The sequence below is a fragment of the Myxocyprinus asiaticus genome, chromosome 4 (assembly GCF_019703515.2).
Source record: "Myxocyprinus asiaticus isolate MX2 ecotype Aquarium Trade chromosome 4, UBuf_Myxa_2, whole genome shotgun sequence".
Taxonomy (NCBI): Eukaryota; Metazoa; Chordata; class Actinopteri; order Cypriniformes; family Catostomidae; genus Myxocyprinus; species Myxocyprinus asiaticus.
In genome coordinates this window covers 7,725,815-7,749,878 of record NC_059347.1, presented here as the reverse complement: position 1 = coordinate 7,749,878, position 24,064 = coordinate 7,725,815, and the positions used below count along the sequence as shown (strand labels likewise).

The 24,064-nt window shown below is 38.6% G+C and overlaps 1 protein-coding gene across 2 annotated transcripts; it reads left to right on the top strand.

The window, feature by feature from the left end:
- The first annotated feature begins 558 nt into the window (after positions 1 to 558).
- LOC127437266 (palmitoyl-protein thioesterase ABHD10, mitochondrial-like) lies at positions 559 to 21,037 on the top strand. Of its 2 annotated transcripts, none has more exons than XM_051692100.1 (10): positions 559 to 696; positions 2,849 to 3,032; positions 5,179 to 5,290; positions 5,428 to 5,565; positions 7,008 to 7,345; positions 10,890 to 10,987; positions 11,172 to 11,264; positions 18,984 to 19,108; positions 19,219 to 19,304; positions 20,720 to 21,037. In XM_051692100.1, exons 1-10 carry the CDS (start codon positions 624 to 626, stop codon positions 20,793 to 20,795), a joined length of 1,323 nt encoding a protein of 440 aa, XP_051548060.1. In that variant the 5' UTR covers positions 559 to 623; the 3' UTR covers positions 20,796 to 21,037. The 2 variants fall into 2 exon arrangements, with proteins under 2 accessions (XP_051548060.1, XP_051548051.1); XM_051692091.1 differs by lacking the exon at positions 559 to 696 and adding an exon at positions 780 to 1,107.
- The last annotated feature ends 3,027 nt before the right edge of the window (positions 21,038 to 24,064 follow it).

Genomic DNA, 24,064 nt, shown 5'->3' with positions numbered 1-24,064 from the left:
TAAATCTCACAAATCAACATTAAGAGGAACACACCCATTCAATAAATGTGTTGGGATGAGATTTAGTGCCATCTATGGTCAAGAGAATAGGTCAAGCTATGCCAGCTCACACGTTTGAGGGGAACGTTGATGCAGTGGGGTTGTAGCGCCATCTGATGGTATATACAGGACAAAAAACACATTAGGTTAGAAGAACAAGATGTCATTTCTTATGACGATTTTTTAAAAGGAAGGTCTATAAATCCACGTCTGTTACAGGAACAACCACTTGGGATGAGTTTGAATGAGTGGGGTAGTCTATTTTATTATAGGTATAGGAATGCTACTAAAGAACCTCCCACCCCGATCCAAAGCTACATGTGCAACTTAAATAGTCTACAGTTAAGTTTGTGTCCAATTTATTTACAACTGGCACTCGTTTTTTCAAACGTTTCGGTAGCAAATCTGCATACTTGTATAATAAAAAAGGCCGACTTTTGCTTCAAAAGCGCACTGACGCTCCACACCAGTAGGCGGCAGTGATTTGCGGTCAGCTCTCGGTCTACCGTTAGGACACAATCGGGAGAAGAGTCTTCTGTCAACCTTTGTGTCTCCGCAGAGAGCGGGACAAAACGGCGACAAAAATGATAAGGCATTACTGCATGGTTCTCCAAATAAATGCCCGGAAATTCACCATGCTCCCGCACGTTGCTACGGGTAAGCCGAGTTCTTTACAGACAGCATTATATAAGAATTTCGATGTGTTGCGGCCAGGGGGCGTTCATGTGGAGGTGTGGCCAGGATGGCTAGCGTAAACTAGGATCAAAGTCGTTTGCTAGTGTGTACTGCAACAGAAGGAAGACTGGATTGTCTCTAGTAGTTTTCGATTGTTTGAGTTTTTTTTTTTCTTTCTTTTATATATATATATAGTGCTACAGTTAAGGTCAGGCCTTAGCTAGAACACTGTGATGTGTCCATATAATTCAGCGTTTTTGATTTAGCGATTTTGAGCTTGCGACTCTGCTATCTCTAGTCAACCAGGCGGAAAGCTTCTGATGGCGGATGAACCTGGGGAGAAATCACATGTGCTTGGTCTCCTAGCTAAGCGTCACCAACTGCAATTAACAAGTTACTTTCTTTTTTATTATTTCTTTTTATAGCGAAAAGGGTTGAATGAAAGAAATCAGTGAAAGACAATCATTAATTTTTTTAAATGTTAAACACGATTAAACCGATTGATTCATCGAATTTAGTACAATTAATCGCATGTCAATATTTATAAATCCTTCAAGTAAAGATAATTTAGTATATAATAGGTCTAATTAAAATAATTATTTAAAAAAATCATATAATTCAACAATACCTATCATATAGGCTACATATGTTTTGGCAGCAGACAAGTCGAGCATTTCTACAATACAGAAAGTGTCTTAAAAGTCCAAATATTGTTTGTTTTATTTCCATATCTTTGAACATAACACTATTATTTGCCTACTTCTGTCGCAGCTATTTTTATTTGTTGGTCCATGTACTCATGCGTCAGTCTGATGAAAGTTGCGTTTCAATGTCTCAAGTCATAAGCGATGTTCTTTTAAAGCGCTGTGTCAAGTTAAACGTTGTTTGAAACGTTGAAAAACGCGTTTTGAGATGCCTGCATTCTGTTGTGCCCTGTCTACCTGTCTTTGAGCACAAAAGCGCATCTGTACTGCCTGTTAATTTGATCAGTCCTGTCTGTTAATTTGATCAGTCCTGTCTGTTAATTTGATCAGTCCTGTTGCCTGTACAGCTGGAGCTGACTGCCCCCTACTGCCACATCAAGGTTGAATTGCTCCAATTTTAGGTACAGTCCGTAAATTATGGAATTTACGTACGGATTGGAGGCATGAATAACTGAATGAAAATGTTAACGCATTATTTTTCATATTATTAATCCCACTAAATTAACACATTAAATCGACAGCCCTAGTTTAACCACGTCCTCACTAACCTGTTTTCGTTTGGAAATTCATTTTCAGTTACCTGGCATGCCCCAGGAAAAAGTATGCGGTAAAAACCACCTTTTTCCTGAACCATTGATAGCGAATGCCTGTTTTCGACAGTGTTTTCACATACGTCGGTGTATGTTCTTAATGGATAATGTGATGTTTAGTGTATTCAACAGACATGTTTATTGGTGGCTTTTCAGAGAATTAGGAACACTTCTGTTGCCTTTTTTAGTATTAAGGAAGCTATATTGCCATGCAAGACAAAAGCGGTCACTACACTGTCAGAATTTACTTAATATACCAAAATGGTATATTTACTGCGTTTTGCCTTTGAATGGCAGAATAGATGACTAAATCGATGTAAGAAAGGGAAGGTCAATCACAATTTAAGATGTAAATATTACATTGCTGTCAGTTGAATAACGAACATTATAACAGTGTATGTCAAGGGATGATTGTCAAACTTTAATCTTACATTTCTTAGAAAGTATATATAAAGTTTATTTAAAAAACGTATATGGATAGCATAGAGATTGTTAGATCATTGACTGAAGCCCCTAATCAGTTCTGCCAAACCCCAGATCTTTCATAGGTACCCCCGACCGGCTGTGAAAAAGACGTTGAACACCCAGGGCGCGACCACCTAAGGACCACACCTCTGATTCTCCTATGGAAAAAATGAATGGGATTTTTACTAGAACCCAGAATCCCACTGTTTCGCTCTATTGCTGACAATTTTGGAAAAGTCAAATAGGAACAGAATGTTTGAGGAATATCAATAACGTGCTGCCTCATAAGCACTGTCAAAATGATCACCACAAAATCTGTTACCGTCCAATAAAAAAGTATTCACCAAGCCAGTAATTGTTTATGCTCTGTTTTAGGTGTTCGACACAAGACAACAATCCAGTATGCCACACGGCCAGACCTGCCCAAGCTGGCCTACAGGAAGCTAACAGGGAAGAGTCCTGGAGTGGTTTTCCTTCCTGGTTTTGCCTCCAACATGGGTGGTCAGAAAGCAGAAGCCTTAGAGGAGTTCTGCAAGTCTTTGGGCCACTCGTACCTCAGGTAATCGAATTAGAATTGCCATACATTTTGTGCACTATTTGTGCATGCTTGAATGGAGTAGGAAATGGCAAATTTAAGAGATTTTAGTGCTTACTAGAGCAATTATCTGGTCACGAAAGCAACAAGAAAAAACTCTGTTAGCAGAAGATAGGACAATAACATGTTTTGTGACTGAGTGAAACCATTGTAACTGGGGGAACTTGTTCCTCTAATTAGAAATTTCTGTCTTCATTTTTGGGAGGTAATCAAAGCTGGGTAAAAATATCGATTTTCGGATTAATCGCGATCTTCATTTGAATGATCCGATATTGATTGTTAAAAACCCAAGATCTTTTAGTCTATGTGGCAACCCTCTACAATGCAAGTAAATCAAGTAAGCAGTAAACATGTAACTATATATACACTATATGGACAAAAGTATTGGGACACCTACACATTACACCTACAGGAGCTTTTATGACATCCCATTCTAAATCCATAGTCATTAATATCGAGTTGGTCCCCCCTTTGCAGCTATAACAGCTTCCACTCTTCTGGGAAGGCTTTCTACAAGATTTTGGAGTGTGTCTGTTGGAATTTTTGCCCATTCTTCCAGAAGAGTATTTCTGTTTCCACAAAGTTGGAAGCATAGAATTTTCCAAAATGTCTTGGTAAGTTGAGGCATTAACATTTTGGAAAATTCTATGTTTCCAACTTTGTGGAAACAGTTTGGGGAAGCCCTTTTCTGTTCCAGCATGACTGTGCCCCAGTGCACAAAACAAGGTCCATAAAGGCATGGTTGGATGAGTTCGGTGTTGAAAAACTTGTCTGGCCTGCACAGAGCCCTGACCTCAACCCTATCGAACGGAGATTGCGAGCCAGGCTCTCTCGTCCAACATCAGTGTCTGACCTCACAAATGCTCTTCTGGAAGAATGGGCAAAAATTCCAACAGACACACTCCAAAATCTTGTAGAAAGCCTTCCCAGAAGAGTGGAAGCTGTTATAGCTGCAAAGGGGGGACCAACTCAATATTAATGCCTGTGGATTTAGAATGGGATGTCATAAAAGCTCCTGTAGGTGTAATGTGTAGGTGTCCCAATACTTTTGTCCATATAGTGTGTATATATATATATATATATATATATGTATGTATGTATATAACCTCATGCCATCCAAGATGTTTTTGACTTTCTTTCTTCTGCAGAACACAAAAAAAGACTTTTAGAAGTATATCTCAACTCTGTAGGTTCATACAATGCAAGTGAATGGTGATCAGACATTTGTAGCTCAAAAAATCACATAAAGGAAACATTAAAGTAATCCATACAACTGCAGTGTTTAAATCCATGTCCTCAGAAGCAATAGAATAAGTCTTTTTTTTTTTTTTACTCTAAATCTCCACTTTCACTTTTACATCTGAATGTCACATGTGGTTCATGCTTAGTTAAAGTGGAGATTTAGAGTAAAAAAGGACATAAATATTGTTCTGTTTCTCACCCACACCTATCATATCGCTTCTGATGATATGGATTTAAACACTGGAGTCGTATGGATTACTTCAATGTATCCTTTATGTGATTTTTGGAGCTACAAAGGTCTGATCACCATTCACTTGCATTGTATGGACCTACAGAGCTGAGATATTCTTCCAAAAGTCTTTTTTTGTGTTCTGCAGAAAAAAGAAAATCATACACATCTGGGATGGCATGAGGGCGAGTAAATGATGAGACAATTTTGGGTATCTCTATAACTATCTCTTTAATATTTTCAAAATGTGCCAAGTTTGAAGGTCCCTTGTATAATTAACAGCATTAGCTGAGAGAATTTCGTTCATATGTACACCTAAGCAAAATGGACACAACTAAACTATACCCAAATGAATCTGAATTGAATTGAAACGAATTGAGAGCTTGTGAATCAGAATCGAATCTGGAAACCTGTATCAATATTCATCCTTAATAATCAGCACTTTATAATAGATCCATGCCATTTCAGAGACATAATGTGTCCTGCCCACACTTCAGATCCTTCTTACACCCCTGGTTTTGATTAATATGTTTTGCCATTGGTTCATATAGATGGTCATTGTAATCAATTGCCATAATGTGTTCATTATCCACTTTGACATTTGTATTATGATGGTGATAAATGATCTTCTTTTTTCAGGTTTGATTATTCTGGCTGTGGGTCGTCCGAAGGGGAAATGGCAAACTACAACATGGGTGCTTGGAAGAAGGATGTGCTCTTCGTACTGGATGAACTAGTAGAGGGGCCACAGGTGAATGGATAAATTAATTGGTTTGATTAATTCATTGCAATATGTGTCTTCAATCACTTAAATACAAATTCATAATTTGTTAATATACATGACCAAACTAAATCTGTTCTGGCCTCTTTTATGTCATCGTGTTCAAGATTCTGGTGGGTTCCAGCATGGGTGGTTGGCTGATGCTTCTAGCAGCTCTTGCACGACCAGAGAAGACTGCTGCTTTAGTGGGCATCTCAACAGCTGCAGATCACTTTGTCACATCATTCAACACGCTGCCAATAGAGGTGAGAAAAGTCATCTTTAAAATTCTGTATAAAACTGGTCGCAGATTTCATCCCAAAAGTGTGCTTACAAACGTTTTCAGATTTATAAAACAGTACATACGGCAGAACCTGTGCAAAGTTCACTGTATGAATCCCAGTTAGCAGAAGATTCTGTATACACACAAAAAATTATTCCCCACCCCGTCTCCTCCCTGAAATGCCCATATGGAGCTTCCAATGGGTGTTTTTACAATGCATAAACTTATCTGCATATAATTTCCATATACATGTTGCCATCCAGACATGTGATAGTACCGTGTTTAATGGTACGAGATACTAGGAAAATAGGAGATAATGGAGCTGTTCAGCCCAATGATGTCAATTTGTAGGCGAACCCTAATGGATGGAAGGCTAATTCACCATAGATTCCCTCGAAAATTTCCTAGGAGTTTTTATAATAGCAGTTTTGAATATAAGAGAACAATAAGGTCCGTGGTAAAGATTACTTGAAGATATGTTGATATATTTTATTCTACAACAAAAATTATACATTTTCATACCTCTTTTTGAATGTTTTGAAGCCACTGTTTTTTGTTGTTGAAGTATGTTTCTTCAATGCGGCTTTAAAATTCACGTTTGAGGAATGACTGTGTAATTTATGTTGTAGAAAAAAACGTCCAATTATCTTTAAGTAATGTTTACCACAGAACTTATTTTACTCATAAATCCAAACCTGCCATTATAAAAATCTATAGCTAATTGTCTTGCGGGTCTAATTGACTGGAGCCTAAATGTCGCATGTGCCTATAAAATAAAACGCTGCCGTTAAAATAATTTCTTAAAAGGATTTTCGTTGAAACACTTACCGTAAGCAAAATCAATTGTCCTGAGAAGTGTATAAGGTATTAAGAATTGATAATTTTTTTTTTATATCTTGAATAAGTGTATTATTCTCACCCAATTGGAAAATTATTTATTGATTGTTTTAAGCATAAACCTAACCTACTTATTAAACATATTTAAAAAATAATATTGTAATATTTAATAGTGTAATATTTAATGTTTTATAAATCTGTAAATGTTAGATTTTCTTTTATTGGAAGCTAAACAAAGATTAAAAAACAAAACATTTTTGCAATGTTAAATCCTACCAGACATCATCAGATCAGAACTTTTTCTACAGAAATAAATGGTGCCACATGTAAATTTACCATTTGTTTTTTATTCAACTTATACCAAAACACTGTTGAACAGTAAAAGTATATTTCGTAAAGTTTTTGATAGCTCCACAGGGACACAGTGCTCACACTTTTCAGGTGAAATCAACCTATGAATGACTTGCATATAGTTTTCACTCCGTATTAAGCTGAGATAGGAGAAAGTATTGGAAAACATGGAAAAATTACCCACTATACCTTTAATAACTCTTCCATTTCTTCTTCCACTTTTTATTTTTTTATCAGACAAAGAAGGAAGTAGAGGAGCAGGGCTCTTGGAAATTCCCAACCAAGCACAATGAAGAGGGTTTCTACACTCTGAGTGTGAACTTTCTGAGAGAGGCAGAGAACCACTGTGTACTCCAGAGCCCAATCCCTGTTACCTGTCCGGTACGTCTGATCCACGGGCTCAAAGACTCTGATGTACCCTGGCATGTCTCCATGCAGGTCGCAGAGCGGGTACTCAGCAACGATGTGGACGTTATTCTTCGCAAACATGGGCAGCATCGCATGTCAGAGAAGGATGATATTAAGCTCATGGTGTACACCATTGATGACCTTATTGATAAACTGACCACATTGGGGTGAGGATGGGTGTACTCATGTAAAAGATGGACCAGTTGGGATTGGGGGGGGGGGGTTCAACAGGTGTATGGAAAACCTTGTTTGGAGGTAGGGTTTTAAATGCAGGTAGCCAAATTTACTGAAAGGGTTAGTTGACACACAAATAAAAATTCTGTCATCATGTAGTCACCCACCCTCATGTTGTTCTGAACTTGTGTAACTTTCGATCTTCCATAGAACACACAAGGATTTGCATATACTGAAAGCATGGGTGATTCTTGATTAACCTGTCAATAAAATTGAACCCCAAATCAATACAAATATATATATATGTGTGTGTGTGTATATATACTGTATACAGTATACACACATACACATGTATATATGTATATACACATTTTTGTATTGATTTGATATATATGTATCAGAACACTTAAGCATGTTGTACCCCCAGTTTTCATTACCGTAATGCATCCAAACATTTTGCTCTTGTCATTTTCATTGTTTTCAATTATGACTCTCATTAATGTAACAACAGTAATTTTTAAACTGTATTACAGAAAAAAAGGTGTTGTTGTGCAGTGATTCTGCAAAAAAAAATTTCACATTGCAGTAAAGAGAATATAATAATGACCATCTTTTGCATTGTGGTAATGTGAACGGTGGTGTAATACAGTATGTGTATAACTGTCCTTAAATTATAGGCTTCACTGTCCAAATGCAAAATCTAATTTATTAGTTGTTTCTTTTGATTTTGGAGTAAAATGGGATGAGGGCATATTCTTGGCATCATTTTGAGAGCTACTGCAGAAGACAAAATCTTATAATAATAACTTAATTTTCGTCTTCCTCACAAGAAATCTATCGAATGGCTTCAGAAGACTTGCACAAGTTGTAAGGGTGACTATTGTGCTTTTTTGTGGAGCTTGACAGATCTGGTCACTATGAGCTGTCATTGTATGGAAAAGAGCAGCATTTGTTCTTTGGTTTTCACAGAAGAAAGTCCTGCAAGTTTGGAACAACATGAATAAATGTTAACAGAAATTTCATTTAAGGGTGAACTATTCCTTTTGAAGCTAGTTGAGAGGCTCAGTGCTGAAATGGGAATTTTGTGGTCAGAGCCTTTTGCTTTTATTTTTATGTCCATGACAAAGATTGCATCTCATTTACAGTAGCAGATACAGTACATCACCCAAAATACACACATTACATGTTCACATACTCACAACTCCCTCACTTCTGCCAAACCATTCTAGACATGTACAGTAACTCCATGTCCGTCTCCGTTCCTTGTTTTTATTTTTTATAATGTTTGTTACATTTGAATGTGATCATTTGTAATGCTTGAACATGTAGGGCCTTATTTTGATTTCAGAGTTGATAACTTTCCAAGTAGCCTAACTCAATCTTTCACTATAGTCATCCTAAAGTACTGATGTTTTTCAGTGTCTGTGTCTTGGGTTTTCTTTTTGCATGTCTGGTTAATCACTTCTAGAGGGGCACGATTCTATAGATCAGTGTTACAGGTTCACAAAATGTATTTTGCCCATTTTCAGCATTCATAAGTTATCGATCTAAAATTGTGTTCCTTTTTTTCTCGCTGTAATGACTGCAGTTTATGTCTATCATTGCTTTCTCAAACTAAATATTACAAGCAATCTTATAAAGTATATTTAAAATAAGGAAAGAATAGTCTAGAAAAGGCTTAGTAACCGACCAAAAGGGGCAATTTTAGTGTGTGTATCTGTTTGTTTGTATCTTTTTATCACTGTTTCTTTGTTTTTCTGTGGACTAGAAAGAAAGAATAACTGTGTGACTATTTCTATGCAAAATTGCATGCAAGAACGGAATGGGACAGAGGATATTTAAGGATATGGAGGATATTTCATTCATATGCAAGCGTTCCGTACTTTGTGAACAGATGATGGAAAATGCAGATAGAAAATATACACTTAACACTTTTCTTTTTGTTTTCCAACTGATACGAACTAAATCTCAGGTTAGATTTGCAAATGATCACAATACTGGTAAATTCTGTCATTTACTCACCCTCATGTCGTTAAAAACTCATATAACACAAAAGGAGACATTTAGTAGAATGTTCATGCTGCTCCATATAATGTGGATGGGGTCCAGGGACAGCTGTGGTCACCATTCACTTTCATTGAATGGAAAAGAGCAGCTTGAACTTTCTGCTAGATAACTCTATGTTCAGTGCTAGAAAGTAAGTTGTGTTGGAATGACATGAGGATGAGTAAATTAATTTTCAGTTTTGGTGAACGGTCTGTTTATGAGCAGCAGGTTCAGTTACGTTCAACACCATTTATTGTAGTCACCTGTTGGTGTTTCTCTGCGCTCTTGTAGGCAATGTTGTTTTAACACCATGTGTTTTTATCATGCACTAGTGCAGTGCTGCAGCCACAGAACAATAACAAGAATGTCATGGTATTTCAAGAGCTTTTTTTCTTTCTTTTTTGATTTGTTTGATGAATACTGTTTTGTGTGTGTATATGTGAGTTTAAATTTATTTCCGCAACCTGTTGGTTTATGTGTGTTTGGTACATGTACTGTTCAGCATTGTGTCTTTGTGTTTGTGTGGGATTTTTGGAGCACTAATATCGCTGCAGGTTGATCACTAAAAGTATTGTCACCTTTCCCTCCTTTTTGCCAACAATATAAAAGTTTTCTCTTGTTTCTCACATATAGGCCTTCCAGGCCAAATTAGGAACTCTCTCTTTATATACAGTATATATATATATATATATATTAGTTCATATTAAACATTTCCTAAAACAATTTTAATATTAAAAATGTATATCACATTTTCCAATTATGTATAAATCTAGGCCATGTATATATGCTTTATATTATTAAAAGCTAGATGATGGTGAGCGACTGCTGCTTTTTTCCCCATGTTTTTGAGTTTGCTGTGTTCAGAACTTCAGGTTTCTGCACAGTGTTTACTTTGCTTATATAAGCATGTGGCAAATACCAAAAAAGAGCCTGTTTACTGTGTGAGTGCGCAGAACAGAATGTGTATTTTGGTCTGTTGCCTTTAAATGTATGGTTGATTTAAGCAGAATAACGACTGAAATTTTAGTCATTGATAACATTGTTAATAAGAAATAATAGGTATATTTGTGTTAAACTGGTCTATACAGTGACCCCAAAAATATGTGGACACTTAAACCACACTTAAAAATGTATGAATGTCTTTGCATTAGAGTCTAGACTATAAATATAAAAACAAGTGGCATTTATTTTAGAAAGATGGCACAAGCAGACTTATCAAGCAAAACATGTCACAAAAATAACTTACATCTACTAAAAATCACCTTTGCACCAGTTGATTAAAAGTAATTGCACAAAAGTGAAGTACTTCAAAGAAGTCAAGCATCATTTGTTTGCCAAGTGATTTCATATTTCTTATGTAATGCAATAGCGTTCATACATTTTTAGTGTGGCTTTAGTGTTGAAACACTTTCAGAGCATTTACGTTTTGATGCTTTTCCCTATGAGTAATTCATTTCTGTGGTCATGGATACAAAAGTGTTGTGTATTCAGGTCTGTTTTGAAAGAGAGCCCTATTCCCCCTCACACCACAGCTCCACATTCTGCCTCTCAAGATCAGCGCTCGCCAGACTTCATTTCCAACAGCACAGGTAATTCACAGCCATACTTTACAACCTAAGTTTAAGCAAATGTTTTGTAGAAAATGATAGCAATTGGATAATTTGAATTGTATTTACTGCTGTTGAAAGGCATTGGTTGAACCTGGTAATGTGTATTATATAACCAGATGTAATATGTGAAGTATAATAACGGGGCATTGTTTTCCGTTGCAAGTCACATCCAAGAAAAAGTACGGACACATTTTTCCAGCTTGCACAGAGATGAAAAGCATGAAGCATATAGTAATTCTAATGGCCGTCATAGCTGGTGAGTTCAATTTAATCTTTGTTTTGTTTGTTTGTTTTTTGTATGAAACATTCAGTGCATAACACCATAGGCGTAGATTTAGGATAGGATGATAGAGACATCAACCCTATCAATTTTTAGAAAATGTCCCGGGCAACATTTTACCACTTAGAAAATACTTTAACTTTATATGTTTTTTATTTTAATTTTAATGACTATTAAAAATTCTCTGTATATTCATGTGTAAATTATAGTCCGACATCTTCTGAAGCGGCACATAAAAGCCGTTGTCACTTGGCACCTGTTACTTTTTTGCTGTTCAGGATGCACCAGTCACAGTCGTTTGTGTTTACTGTAAAAGGGCTTTTCTAATCATTCTCTGAAGTTTACATGGACAGATTTACATTTGTATCTTAAGTCCAATCCTTTTAATATATAGTTTTAAACAAGCCTACTTTTTGTGTACAAATGCTTCCTATCCAAGACTGTAAAAAAACGTCCTGAGTTTTATATGCGGCCCAATGGAAGATTCTGCTTTTACGGTTGGTAGGTGACCTCTTGAAGAAGACACCTTTGAATTTGAATGACTGTGCCAGATAATGGGGTGGATTAGAGGTGCAGGATTTTATAATGCTAGTATAACTGCACAGACAACTGATTGTCATTCCAAATTAAGAATTTAGTGGTGGCCAGTGGGACTGCACAATATATATATATAATATATATATATATATATATATATATATATATATATATTTTTTTTTCCGGATACAAATTAAAGGTGCACTCGGTAATATTTTCCCCATTGAAAAAGTTTTACGTCTAAAGAAATTAATTGTAATTTTGAAACATTTGTATAAAATCATGACCACTCACAGGAGATGAAGGCTATAGTCATAACCTTATAAAAGCTGTTTTATTCTACATGGGGCAGGGGCGCCTTCATGGGGGCTGACATTTTAGAATCACATGACCAGCTGAATACTACTCGTTTAATCTCAGTAACCATACTGTTATTTGATGCTTTCACTCTTGGATTTAATTAAACATGGCTGATTATGAATAGTGAATTATGAATAGTGAATTTCTACAATGAAAATTATTGATTTTGAATGATGCTGCATCCACACCACTAGATGTCACTGCAAGTCCAAGATGACTAGTCCAAGAGTGCACCTTTAACTTGCGGTATGATTGTAATGCATTCATCCATAAAGTGTATAAAGATACAGGTGAGTCAGTCTATATCAGTGCAAGGATGTGTGCATTTCTCAACTATTTAAAATTTTCTGCACACAATGTATAGCATACATTTAGCCAATACATGTTTTATTTTGCACATTGGAGAAGAACATCAGGGTAGGAAAAGCATGTTTTTTAAAAAAAAAAAAAAAAAAGGAAAAAATTCATGACCAAACTAGTGCTAGTGAAAAACAGGCTAATATTTAATATAGTGGGGCAGAGGAATAGAAAATGAGACTAGGAAATATTGTACCTATAGACACTATACTTTCTCGCATTCTTAATATCCACATTTTGAATAATGTCCTTGTTGCAATATGTCCCTACCAACTGTCCCTACAGACCGTTTTACATGTCTCATTGGATTTGAATGACACTATCGGTTAGGTTTAAGGATTACTGTGGGGAGGTAGGGTTTGTTAATGTAAAACTCGATAGAGCACTGCACTTAAAAATGTTTAAGAGAATAAAAAAAAAAGTCTCTGTATGGGAGAAAACTTAATTTGCATTTAGTGCCACTCAGTGGAAATTTCACCTCGGAACTGCCGCAATACGTGTACTGAACCGAGTAATACCATTTTGCAATTATGTAATTTTCATGAGATTAGTCTGGACAATAAAACAAATTTAACGACTTTGACCAAAATATAGTTAGTGTCACAAACTGCCCTTTGTTTTCCCCTTATTCATGGACTTCATTTCCCAGGATGCACCTTTGTTGATTACCCTCACATGCCCTCCATCTTCCGCTGCTGTTTCCTGTTCCATCATCATCCTTCCGTTTATTTATACCCTCTGGTTTCCTTCCCTCATCATCAGTTCTTGTTTGTTAGTTTGTCTGTTTGTTTATTAACATGTTAATTTAAGTGTTACATTCATATTTACCAGCAAACTGCATTTGATTTTCCCTTTTCCTCAAGTGTTTTATTTTCATCTTTATGTCTTCTTCATCTTCTGAGTTACATTAATAAAAGAGTCTGCGTTTGGATCCACATTCTCCCGTCTCGTCTCTCCCATCAGCGTTACAGAAGAACAGACCCAAAAAGATGGATCCAGCAGTACACTGGAGCAACTCACCCAAGGGACTTTGTCAGTGGAGGACTACTGCGTGAGGTTCTGGAGCTTGGCCTTTCAAGTGGACTGGGAAGAGAGAATCCTCCAAACCATGTTCTGATTAGGATTGAATGAACCCTTTGGACTGTGACGGTCTGCCCCTTGGTGAATTCATTGCTAACATTGTAATGGCTGGTCTTCTGCATTCTACTCCAGCGGCCAACCCTCTTGCAGTGGCTTCCACGGCTCCCCCTTGGTGAATTCATTGCTAACATTGTAATGGCTGGTCTTCTGCATTCTACTCCAGTGGCCAACCCTCTTGCAGTGGCTTCCACGGCTCCTTCCTCCAAGCCTTCCATGGCTCCTTCCTCCAGGCCTTCCACGGCTCCTTCCTCCAGGCCTTCCATGGCCTCGCCCTCCAGGCCGCCCACGCCTGCCACGGCCAACGGGCCAATGCCCACGCCTGCCACGGCCAACGAGCCAACGCTTATGCCTGCCACGGCCAACGAGCCAACGCCCATGCCTGCCACGGCCAACGAGCTAGTTCTTGAAGCCTCGTCCGTCCCAGAGCCAGCGTTGCAAGCCTCATCCATCCCAGAGCCAGCATTGCAAGCCTCGCCCATCCTAGAGCCAGCTTTCATGCCCGCTCCAGACCTAGAGGAATTTTTTTTTGGGGGGTGGGTTTTTTTTGGAGGGGGGCACTATGGCTGCAGTGGTCTCCGAGCTCCCTTCAGCGGAGACCACTTTCTCCCCAGCCTCGGTGATCCTGGAGACATCCTTCGAGCCTCCCACGGCTCCACCTTCCGAGTCTCCCACAGCTGTGCTCACGGCCATCTGGAAGTGGAGAGGAGAAGAAGGGCTCCTACTCCCCAATCACTGCCTGTGTCCACGACCACGGAGGTCGTTCCCCTATCACTGCCCATGCTCACAACCACGGAGGCCATTCCCCAGTCACGGCCAGTGCCCATGACCACAGAGGCCGTTTCCCAGGCACTGCCAGCACTCCCGGCCATGGAGGCCATTTCCCAGTCGCTGCCAGCGCCCCTGACCACGGTGACTCCCCCCCTCAGAGTCTTCCACGACGACTCCTCCAGCGGTCACATCCGGTCTCCCAGAGAATCCTCCTCCAGCGGTCACGTCCGCTCTCCCAGAGACTCCTCCTCCAGCGGTCACGTCCGCTCCTCCTGTGATTCCTCTTCCAGCGCCCACTCCTTTTGAGACTCCTCCTCCAACAGCTCCACCCGCTCCACCTACGACGACTTCTCCTGAGTCTCTTCTCCCTGCTCCTCCTGCGGCTCTGCGCCTTCCAACTGTGGCTCCACCCCCTGACCCTGTCCCAACCTTGTGGCCACCTTCCAGGCCTCCTGACCCTCTCCTGGCCCTGTGGCTGCCTTCCAGGCCTCCTGACCCTCTCCTGGCCCTGTGGCTGCCTCCCAAGCCTCCTGACCCTGTCCTGGCCCTGTGGCCGCCTCCTAGGCCTCCTGACCCTGTCCTGGCCCTGTAGCTGCCTCCCAGGCCTCCTGACCCTGTCCTGGCCCTGTGGCCACCTCCCAGGCCTCCTGACCCTGTCCTGGCCCTGTGGCCACCTCCCAGGCCTCCTGACCCAGTCCCTGCCCTGTGGTCACCTCCCTGGCCTCCTGGTCATCTGCCAACTTCTCCTTGGCCTCTTAATCATCCTCTGGATCCTTCCTCATCTGCTTGTCCCTGGCTGCCTTCCCATCCATCATCTTTGGGCGCCATGAGTTGCCCCTTTGGGTGGGGGGGGTTGTTCTGTCATGAACTGCCCTTTGTTTTCCCCTTATTCATGGACTTTATTTCCCAGGATGCACCTTTGTTGATTATCCTCACCTGCCCTCCATCTTCCACAGCTGTTCCCTGTTCCATCATCATCCTTCTGTGTATTTATACCCGCTGGTTTCCTTCCGTCATCGTCGGTTCTTGTTTGTTAGTTTGTCTGTTTGTTTGTTAACATGTTAATTTAAATGATACATTCATATTTACCAGCAAATTGCTGTGACGTTTGAATTTCCCTTTTTCTCTTCCTTGGTGGTCCCTGCCTCTGTGGCCCCGGTGGTCTCAATCTCGTTGATCCCAGCTTCGGTGGTCCCAGTAGTCTCAACCTCAGTGGTTCCAGATTCAGTGGTCTCTAACTTGGTGGTCTCTACCTCGGTGGTCCCTGCCTCTGTGGTCCCAGTGGTCTCAATCTCGGTGATCCCAGCTTTGGTGGTCCCAGTGGTCTCAACCTCAGTGGTTCCATCTTCAATGGTCCTGGTGGTCCCACCCTCTGTGTCCCTTAGTGCTGTGACCTCTAGTGCCGTGACCGTTGAGTCCCCTAGTGCCATGACCTCTGAGTCCCCTAGTGCCTTGACCTCTGAGTTTCCTAGTGCTTTGACCTCTGTGTCCCCAGATGTCCTGACCACTATGCCCCAAGCTGCCCTGACCACTGAGCCCCCAGCAGCCCTGACCAATGAGACCCCAGCTGCCCTGACCACTAAGACCCCAGCTGCCCTGACCACTGAGTCCCCTAGTGCCTTGACCTCTGAGTCCCCTAGTGCCTTGACCTCTGAGTCCCCTAGTGCCTTGACCTCTGAGTCCCCTAGTGCCCTGACCTCTGAGTCCCCTATTGCCCTGTCCTCTGAGTCCCCTAGTGCCCTGTCCTCTGAGTCCCCTAGTGCCCTGACCTCTGAGTCCCCTAGTGTCTTGATCTCTGCATCCCCAGCTGCCTTGACCTCTGCATCCCGAGTTGCCTTGACCACTGAGCCCTCTGCTTCCCCTGCTTTCTTGACATCTGAGCCCTCTGCATCCCCAGATGCCTTGACCTTCGTGTTCCCAGTTGCCTTGACCTCTGCGTCCCTGGCCGCCTTGACCTCTGTGTCCCTGGCCATCTTGACTTCTGATCCCCCAGCGGCTCTGCCCTCTGAGCCCCCAGCAGCTCCACCCTCTGAGTCCCCATCTGCTCCTCCCTCTGTGTCTCCGCCAGTGACCCTGCCAGTGTCCCATGCTGCCTTGACCCTGCCAGTGTCCCTGGTTGCCTTGACCCTGCCAGAGTCCCCGGTTGCCTCACCTATTCCACCCTGGTCTCTTGGCAATCCACCGGATTCCCAGGGGTCTTCTGCTGCCTTGCCTGGCCACCCTGGTCTCCTGACTGTCCATTGGATCCCCAGTGGTCTTCTGCTGCCTCATCGGTTCTGCCCTGGTAATGTATATTGTGTTCTTTGTGTGGATTCTTATTTTGAAGTTTAGTTCTTTGTCATTGTTCAGTCTTCTTGTATTAGTTCCCTAACTGATTGTTTCCAGCTATGTCTTGTTAACCCTTTAGTCTTTGTGGATATATTGCCCTCATGTTTTCCTTGTTTTTGTCCTTTTACCACTGTAGTGATTGTTTTCCAGTTTTCTATTGATTCCTGTGTTTCTAGTGTTTTTGAGTTCCTTTTATTAAAAGCCTGCACTTCAGATCCGCTCACTCTCGTCTCGTTACTCCACACCTCATTACAGTATTGCTGCTGCTCCGAAGAGCCATGTGCACTGATTTATGATTGCTAAGTGTGCCTTGGCCAGCTTGGCTGAATGGCGTAACGCTAACCCTAAAATTCTAAAACTATGATTTAAACAACTTTACAGCTCAAATAATACACAAGTTTTAACATATGTGCTTTTATAAAATTAGAACTTCCAATTTCTGCTTTTAAAACCTCCAAAAATTGTCCCCATTCACTTCCATTGTAAGTGCCTCATGTAACAGATTTTTGCTTTTTTTTTTTAAAGAAAAGGAAGGACAAGTCAAAATTATTTTTTTTGGTTATCAAGATTATGCCACAAATTTCTGTCGATTGAGCTTAACTTGTATTGAACCCGGAATATTCCTTTAAAGGTGAAGTGTGTAATTTCTGTGCTACTAGTGGCACCAAACTGAATTACAAAAATAAAGTATGTTTTCAAACAACCTTTGGCAACACACCTTAGACTCATCATGTCCTTTCACACTCTCTGATTCCCTATGAACAAATAGGCAATACTAAATAAAAGGTGATAAACTTTTAACATTGTAATGAACAAGATCACTATAACATAACACACCGGGCAGAAAGCATGGCAGAGGAATCCGGTCATCCAATAACACCGCTCGATTGAACGGCAGCTGGGTGTGCGGTGCGTGTGATAGAGCACATGAGGTAGGATGGTTCTGGTAACCAGTAAGCATAACGACTGCACTGTTTCTGACCATTTTGGCACCCTAGGCGAGATCAGGGAGGCAGCCATGTATTAGTTATTGGCGCTCCTGTTTGCCAGAGCGATCTCATCATTGGTGGTGGTGGTGTGTGTGTCCTCCACCTTGTAAATGTGACGCCAGTGTTCACTCTTGTTTTACTCTGTTCTTTGGATTTAACATCTGTAGATGAAGCTAAATTTATTTTCCTCTGTACCAGTCTGCCATGGTTGTTCATATTCTCCAGGCTGAACAGTTAGTTCAAGTAGCCACACCCCCAAACTCATGCTGTAAGCTGAGCTAGAAAGGTATGGGTGGAGCTGAGCGGGCCACTCAAAATATAAGCATCAATGTTCTGATAGTGTCTGGGAGGCTAAGTGTTTATACTTCAACCCATGAATGGCTTATAGTTGTCAATGAACAATAAACTGGGAAAGTAGAAAGTATTTTGACATAAAAAAAAAGTTACTCACTTCACCTTTAAATATCACATGTGTCATAAATATCACTATATATTAGTTATAATAACTAATTAATATAATATGAGTATTATGAGTATTATGAGTGTCATAAATATATTTATATATATTATAAAATGAATATATATATATATATATATATATATATATATATATATATATATATATATATGATAATAACCATTTATAATAACTTTTATTAATATAAACAAACATTATGACATTACAAAATTGCAGTGCTACATATATCCACCATTGAAATCTGCTGCTCAAAAGAAACCAGTAACGCGGTTGCTGGAGTGCGCGTTGTGACTTCACAATTGTATCTATTGCTGTTTTCCGTGATTATTTCTATATGTTAAATTAAAATTGGCAGAAATATGACAGTCAGCAAAACATTATTTTACCAGGGGTGCCCAAACTTTTGCATTCAACAGTACAGTATACATTATTTACAGAAATTATATTCTGAAAAATGATTCTACTCTGTTGTATCATGGTAAGATGGGAGTCCATCCTAAGGTATATGATGGATGCAAGCACTGATAAAGACATTAGTTCTAAATGGTTACACAGTCAACTGTGAATATAAAAAGATGCCAGTTCAAGTTTCACATTATCTGAGTGATACGTTACATTTAAAAATTGTGTTATCTGAGAAATTAAGCTTTTGTATTACTAATGAAGAACTGTTCGCATGCAAATGAGAATTGTATTTGACTTGAATAGTCAACAGATTAATAATTGAGTTTTCCATAGGTGCGTTCGCTGCTCCATTTGTCAAGGGGGAGCAGGCCAAGAAATTTTTACGTCTGAAGAGACAGTCTGGCTACTGGGACCCCAGCCACTCACACAACCAATGGGGTTACACCATTCAAGAGCAGGTGAGTCATCTATTGACAGCCTCAGATTTGTGAAATTGTTTGCATTGATCAGTGACCATGTGTTTTAAATGCTGTTACTCATTAACATTTGCATGGTCTTTATGTGACAGGCAAATGAATACTGGAATAGTCTGAGAGCAGATGCTCAATATTACATGGACATGGGAAACCTGATGTTTGACCGTTCTGTGGCTGAGTGAGTAAAGTGTATCCTTTAAGGCAGTGGTGTAGCCAAGGGAGGGCCAGGGTGGGCCTGGACCCACCCAATTTAGACCCAGTCCCACCCAGAATATTAGAGATTATTCTTTGATTTCAAATATATATTTATTAAATATATATATATTTTTTTAATTAATAAATTCTGATTTCTGAAAGTGTGAAAGAACTGTTTGAATGTGCCGCTTCTCTGTTGTAAAGGAAAATTTGGTAAAAAAAACCCGAAAACTTGGCCCATCCATTTTTTATTGAGGCCCACCCAAAAGTACATTTCTGGCCACGCCCTTGCTTAAAGGTGAAGTGTGTAATTGTTTTAGTGTTAAAATGTTTTCTCCTATCCCAGCTTAATGTGGATCTACATCTACAAGTTATTCATAGATTGAACTCCCCAAAATCATAAACAGAGTGGCTCTCTGGCACTATCAGAACATTTTGTTTTAGTGTACCAGCCAAATACACCAACATTGGATACATTTACATGCACATACATTTTCCTCTATTATTCAGAATATGACAATATTCTTAGTTTAATTAGTGTATACTGATTACATGTACGTATACAGAAAATCCCAAGAAGCATGTATACATCTTTTTCAGAATAAAGGCTTAACCAGAATATGGACCTTAATCAAGAAAACTATGTGCATGTAAGCATGATTTTCATGAAACCCGTCAATAAAATTTCCTGGTCATATTTAATTTTTAAAATAAAATTTAAATTTAAAATATTAAGTTACATTTTGCATAAAGAAAATAAAGCCTACATGTAGTGACATTTTTTCAGGACACTTAAGCACATTTTAGCCCCCATTTCTCATTACCATAATGTGTAAGGGTGTTTTCCTTTTCCTATTGTTTTCAATGAGAATTCTCATTACAGTAACAGTCTTTTTCTTCTTCTCTTTTTACTGTATTACAGTAATAAAGATGTTGTTGCACAATGATTTTCTTAAATAAAATCACCAAAAATTAAAGGCAGTGTAAAGGGAGAACTACTATGATGTATAAATACTTTACAGTTTAAATAATATATCATGCGTTCTTGTTCACATTTTCATATAATAATTCAAATAATCTTTTTTGGCATTGCGGTATGAGAACTGGAGGCTTAAATGTGCATTACTGTTATGAAAACAATGTACAATGTAATAATGGCCCTAAAAACAGGCTTCCTTTTCTATAGGCAAAATCTAATTTCTTACTTGTTTCTATTGATTTGGAGAAAGTAGGAACAGGACATTTTCTTGACAGGTTTCTTGACAGAATCATCCGTAAATGTAGTCAATGGCCAATGGCAGACGGGGGGAGTGAGGGAAACCTGTATGGAAAAAGTGATTCTTTGCAATTAAAATAAATCTAAATAAATCAAAGTCTTTTGTTTTTTTCCCTCTATAGTGAGAACAACAGGCTTTATATGGACATGCTGAGGAATGTGAGAGCACAGCTGGATGCACATACAGGCCAACAGTGATTGACATGATAGACTGATTGATGGATTGATTAAATCGATAGAGTGCTGAGGCAGCTTCGCTGGTCAGGGCAGGGCCAATTTCTTTTTGCAAATGGTCCGGTCAGAGATTGCATTTAGTTTTCTGGAATACTGTCTAGCATAGAGACCAGTATAAAGTGCTTTATGTACATCATACATGTATATTTTCACTTATATGTAAAAGAATCCATTGGCAATTACATAATAAACAAGTCTGCATTGCACCTGCATGCTCTATTCTTTAAAGCAATGCTCTAAGTGTTTTTGGAAAATGAGTTATAAGCCATTATAGATTTAAGGTTTAAGAGGTTATAAAGTTTGCTTGGGGTAAAATGCCTTTTTGATTTATATTCTCCTACAACACTGATAGCAATAAACACCACTTAGCACTTTCTTAAACACCTGTTTGTCGCTATGAAATGCAAAAATGTCTTGATCCATGTGGTCATGAGGTTCAATATCTAAAGCTAGATTTTAAAATTTCTAACATAATTTTTTTAATTATTATGTATGTATGTATGAGAATATCTGGGGAGATTCTCTTGAAACATGTCAAGAAAAGTTCCTTTTCCTATTTTACTCCAAAGACAGAAACAAATAAGAAATGATGTTTTGTCTATAGAAAAACAATGCCATTTTAAGGGCCATTGACAGTTATGCACATGTTTGCCCCTAGTTCTCTTCCCACAATAAGAAAAAAGAGGGTCATTATGATATTCTAATAACCGCAACATGAAAATGTATATATTATTTAAATAATTATAATTATATTATTAAAAACATTTTTATAAATCATAGTAGTTTTCCCTTGGTACTGCCTCATTTTTGAGATTTTAATTATGAAAATCATTGTACAACAGCATATTTTGTATTGTCATGGAGTAAAAATATGAATTCTTTATGGTAATGAGAATTCTTATTGAAAACAATGGGAATAGTAAAAGTAAAACATCCGAACATGTTACATTAATGAGAACTGGGGGATAAAATGTATTTGAGTGTTCTGAAAATAATGTCACACTGCAAAAAATTGTAGGGGTCCCAGATGTAAGCTTTATTTTCTTTATGCAAAATACACAGTAACTTAATATTTGTTATTGTTGATTTGGGGTTAAATATGACCAGAACATTTTCAGGTTTTGTGAGATTCGCCCTCTGAAATGAACACATAGAACCATATATTTTGAGACTGAAGATTATATATGATATAATAATATATATAATATAATAATAATAGATTTTATTTGATAATTTTTTCAATAACTCTAAATGAAAACTTTTTGGGAAAAAGCCCCCTTGTTGAGCCTTAAAAAAAATAAAATTATATATATATATATATATATATATACAGTAGTGGCCAAAAATATTGGCACCCATGGTAAATATGAGCAAAGAAGGCTGTGAAAAAAAATCTGCATTGTTTATCCTTTTGATCTTTCATTCAAAGAATTTACAAAAATCTAACCTTTAATTGAAGTGAAACAATTGAAACGGGGTAAATATCACATTATTAAATAAATATTTTTCTCCAAAATGCCATAATTATTGGCACCCTTTTATATTTCTTCCATACAGAATCTCTCCAGATCCTTCAAATTCAGAAGGTGGTGTTTGCTGCCAAAAAGCTCTTTTTTTTTACATCTGGCCATAGAACCTGGTCGCATTTGAAGTTCCAGTAGTGTCTGACAAACTGAAGGCGCTTGAGTTTGTTGTTGGATGAGAGCAGAGGCTTTTTTTTCTTGAAACCCTCCCAAACAACTTGTGGTGATGTAGGTGATGTCTGATTTTAAAAAAAACAAATAAAAAAAAAAAAACATTTTTATAGACTTTCTGACCCCAAGACCCTACTTATTTCTGCAATTCTCCAGCTGTGTTCCTTGGAGATTCTTTGGCCACTTGAACATCCTCCTCACTGTGCGTGGAGTCAATATATACAATGTCCTTTTCCAGGCCGATTCTTAAGATCTTCAGTTGATTGGAACTTGTTAATTATTGCGCTGATCATGGAAATAGGCATTTTCAATGCTTTGGCTATTTTCTTGTAGCCACTTCTCATTTAGTGAAGCTCAACAACCTTTTGCCGCACATCAGAACTATATTCTTTAGTCTAACCCACTGTGATTAATGATTAAGGGAATTTGGCCTGTGTGTTACTTCATATTTATGCCCCTGTGAAACAGGAAGTCATGTCTGAACAATTTCATGTTCCTAGTCAACCAGGTTCACTAATAAATTTAAAATATGAAGGGGAATATACTTCAGATATATTTTACTCATAAGAATTTCTAGGGGTGCCAATAATTGTGACCAACATGTTTTGGAGAAAAATATTTATTTAATAATGAGATATTTCCCCTCTTTCAATTGTTCTACTTCAATTGAAAGTTCAATTTTTGTGAATTTTTGTGAATTTTTTGAATGAAAGATCAAAAGGATAAACAATGCAGATTTATATATATATATATATATCCACTGGTGGCCATAAGTTTGGAATAATGTACAGATTTAGCTGTTTCAGAAGGAAATTGTTACTTTAATTCACCAAAGTGGCATTCAGCTGATCACAAAGAATAGTCAGGACATTACTGATGTAAAAACCAGCACCATCACTATTTGAAAAAAGTCATTTTTGATCAAATCTAGACAGGCCACATTTCCAGCAGCCATCACTCCAACACCTTATCCTTGAGTAATCATGCTAAATTACTAATTTGGTACTAGAAAATCACTTGCCATTATATCAAACACAGTTGAAAGCTATTTGTTTCGTTAAATGAAGCTTAACATTGTGTTTGTTTTTGAGTTGCCACAGTATGCAATAGACTGGTATGTCTTAAGGTCAATATTAGGTCAAAAATGGCAAAAAAAGAAACAGCTTTCTCTAGATACTTGTCAGTCAATCATTGTTTTGAAGAATGAAGGCTATACAATGCTTGAAATTGCCAAAGAACTGAAGATCTCATACAAAGGTGTACACTACAGTCTTCAAAGACAAAGGACAACTGGCTCTAACAAGGACAGAAAGAGATGTGGAAAGCCAGATGTACAACTAAACAAGAGGATAAGTACATCAGAGTCTCTAGTTTGAGAAATAGACGCCTCACATGTCCTCAGCTGACAGCTTCATTGAATTCTACCCGCTCAACACCAGTTTCATGTACAACAGTAAAGAGAAGACTCAGGGGTGCAGGCCTTATGGGAAGAATTGCAAAGAAAAAGCCACTTTTGAAATAGAAAAACAAAAAGAAAAG

Bases quoted from the DNA above. Each gene is read 5' to 3' on its own strand.
- LOC127437266 (XM_051692100.1), top strand. From the start codon at position 624: ATGATAAGGCATTACTGCATGGTTCTCCAAATAAATGCCCGGAAATTC. The intron at 11,265-18,983 runs GTGAGTTCAATT...AGTTTTCCATAG, and splicing joins TCTAATGGCCGTCATAGCTG to GTGCGTTCGCTGCTCCATTT. The intron at 19,109-19,218 runs GTGAGTCATCTA...TTTATGTGACAG, and splicing joins GTTACACCATTCAAGAGCAG to GCAAATGAATACTGGAATAG.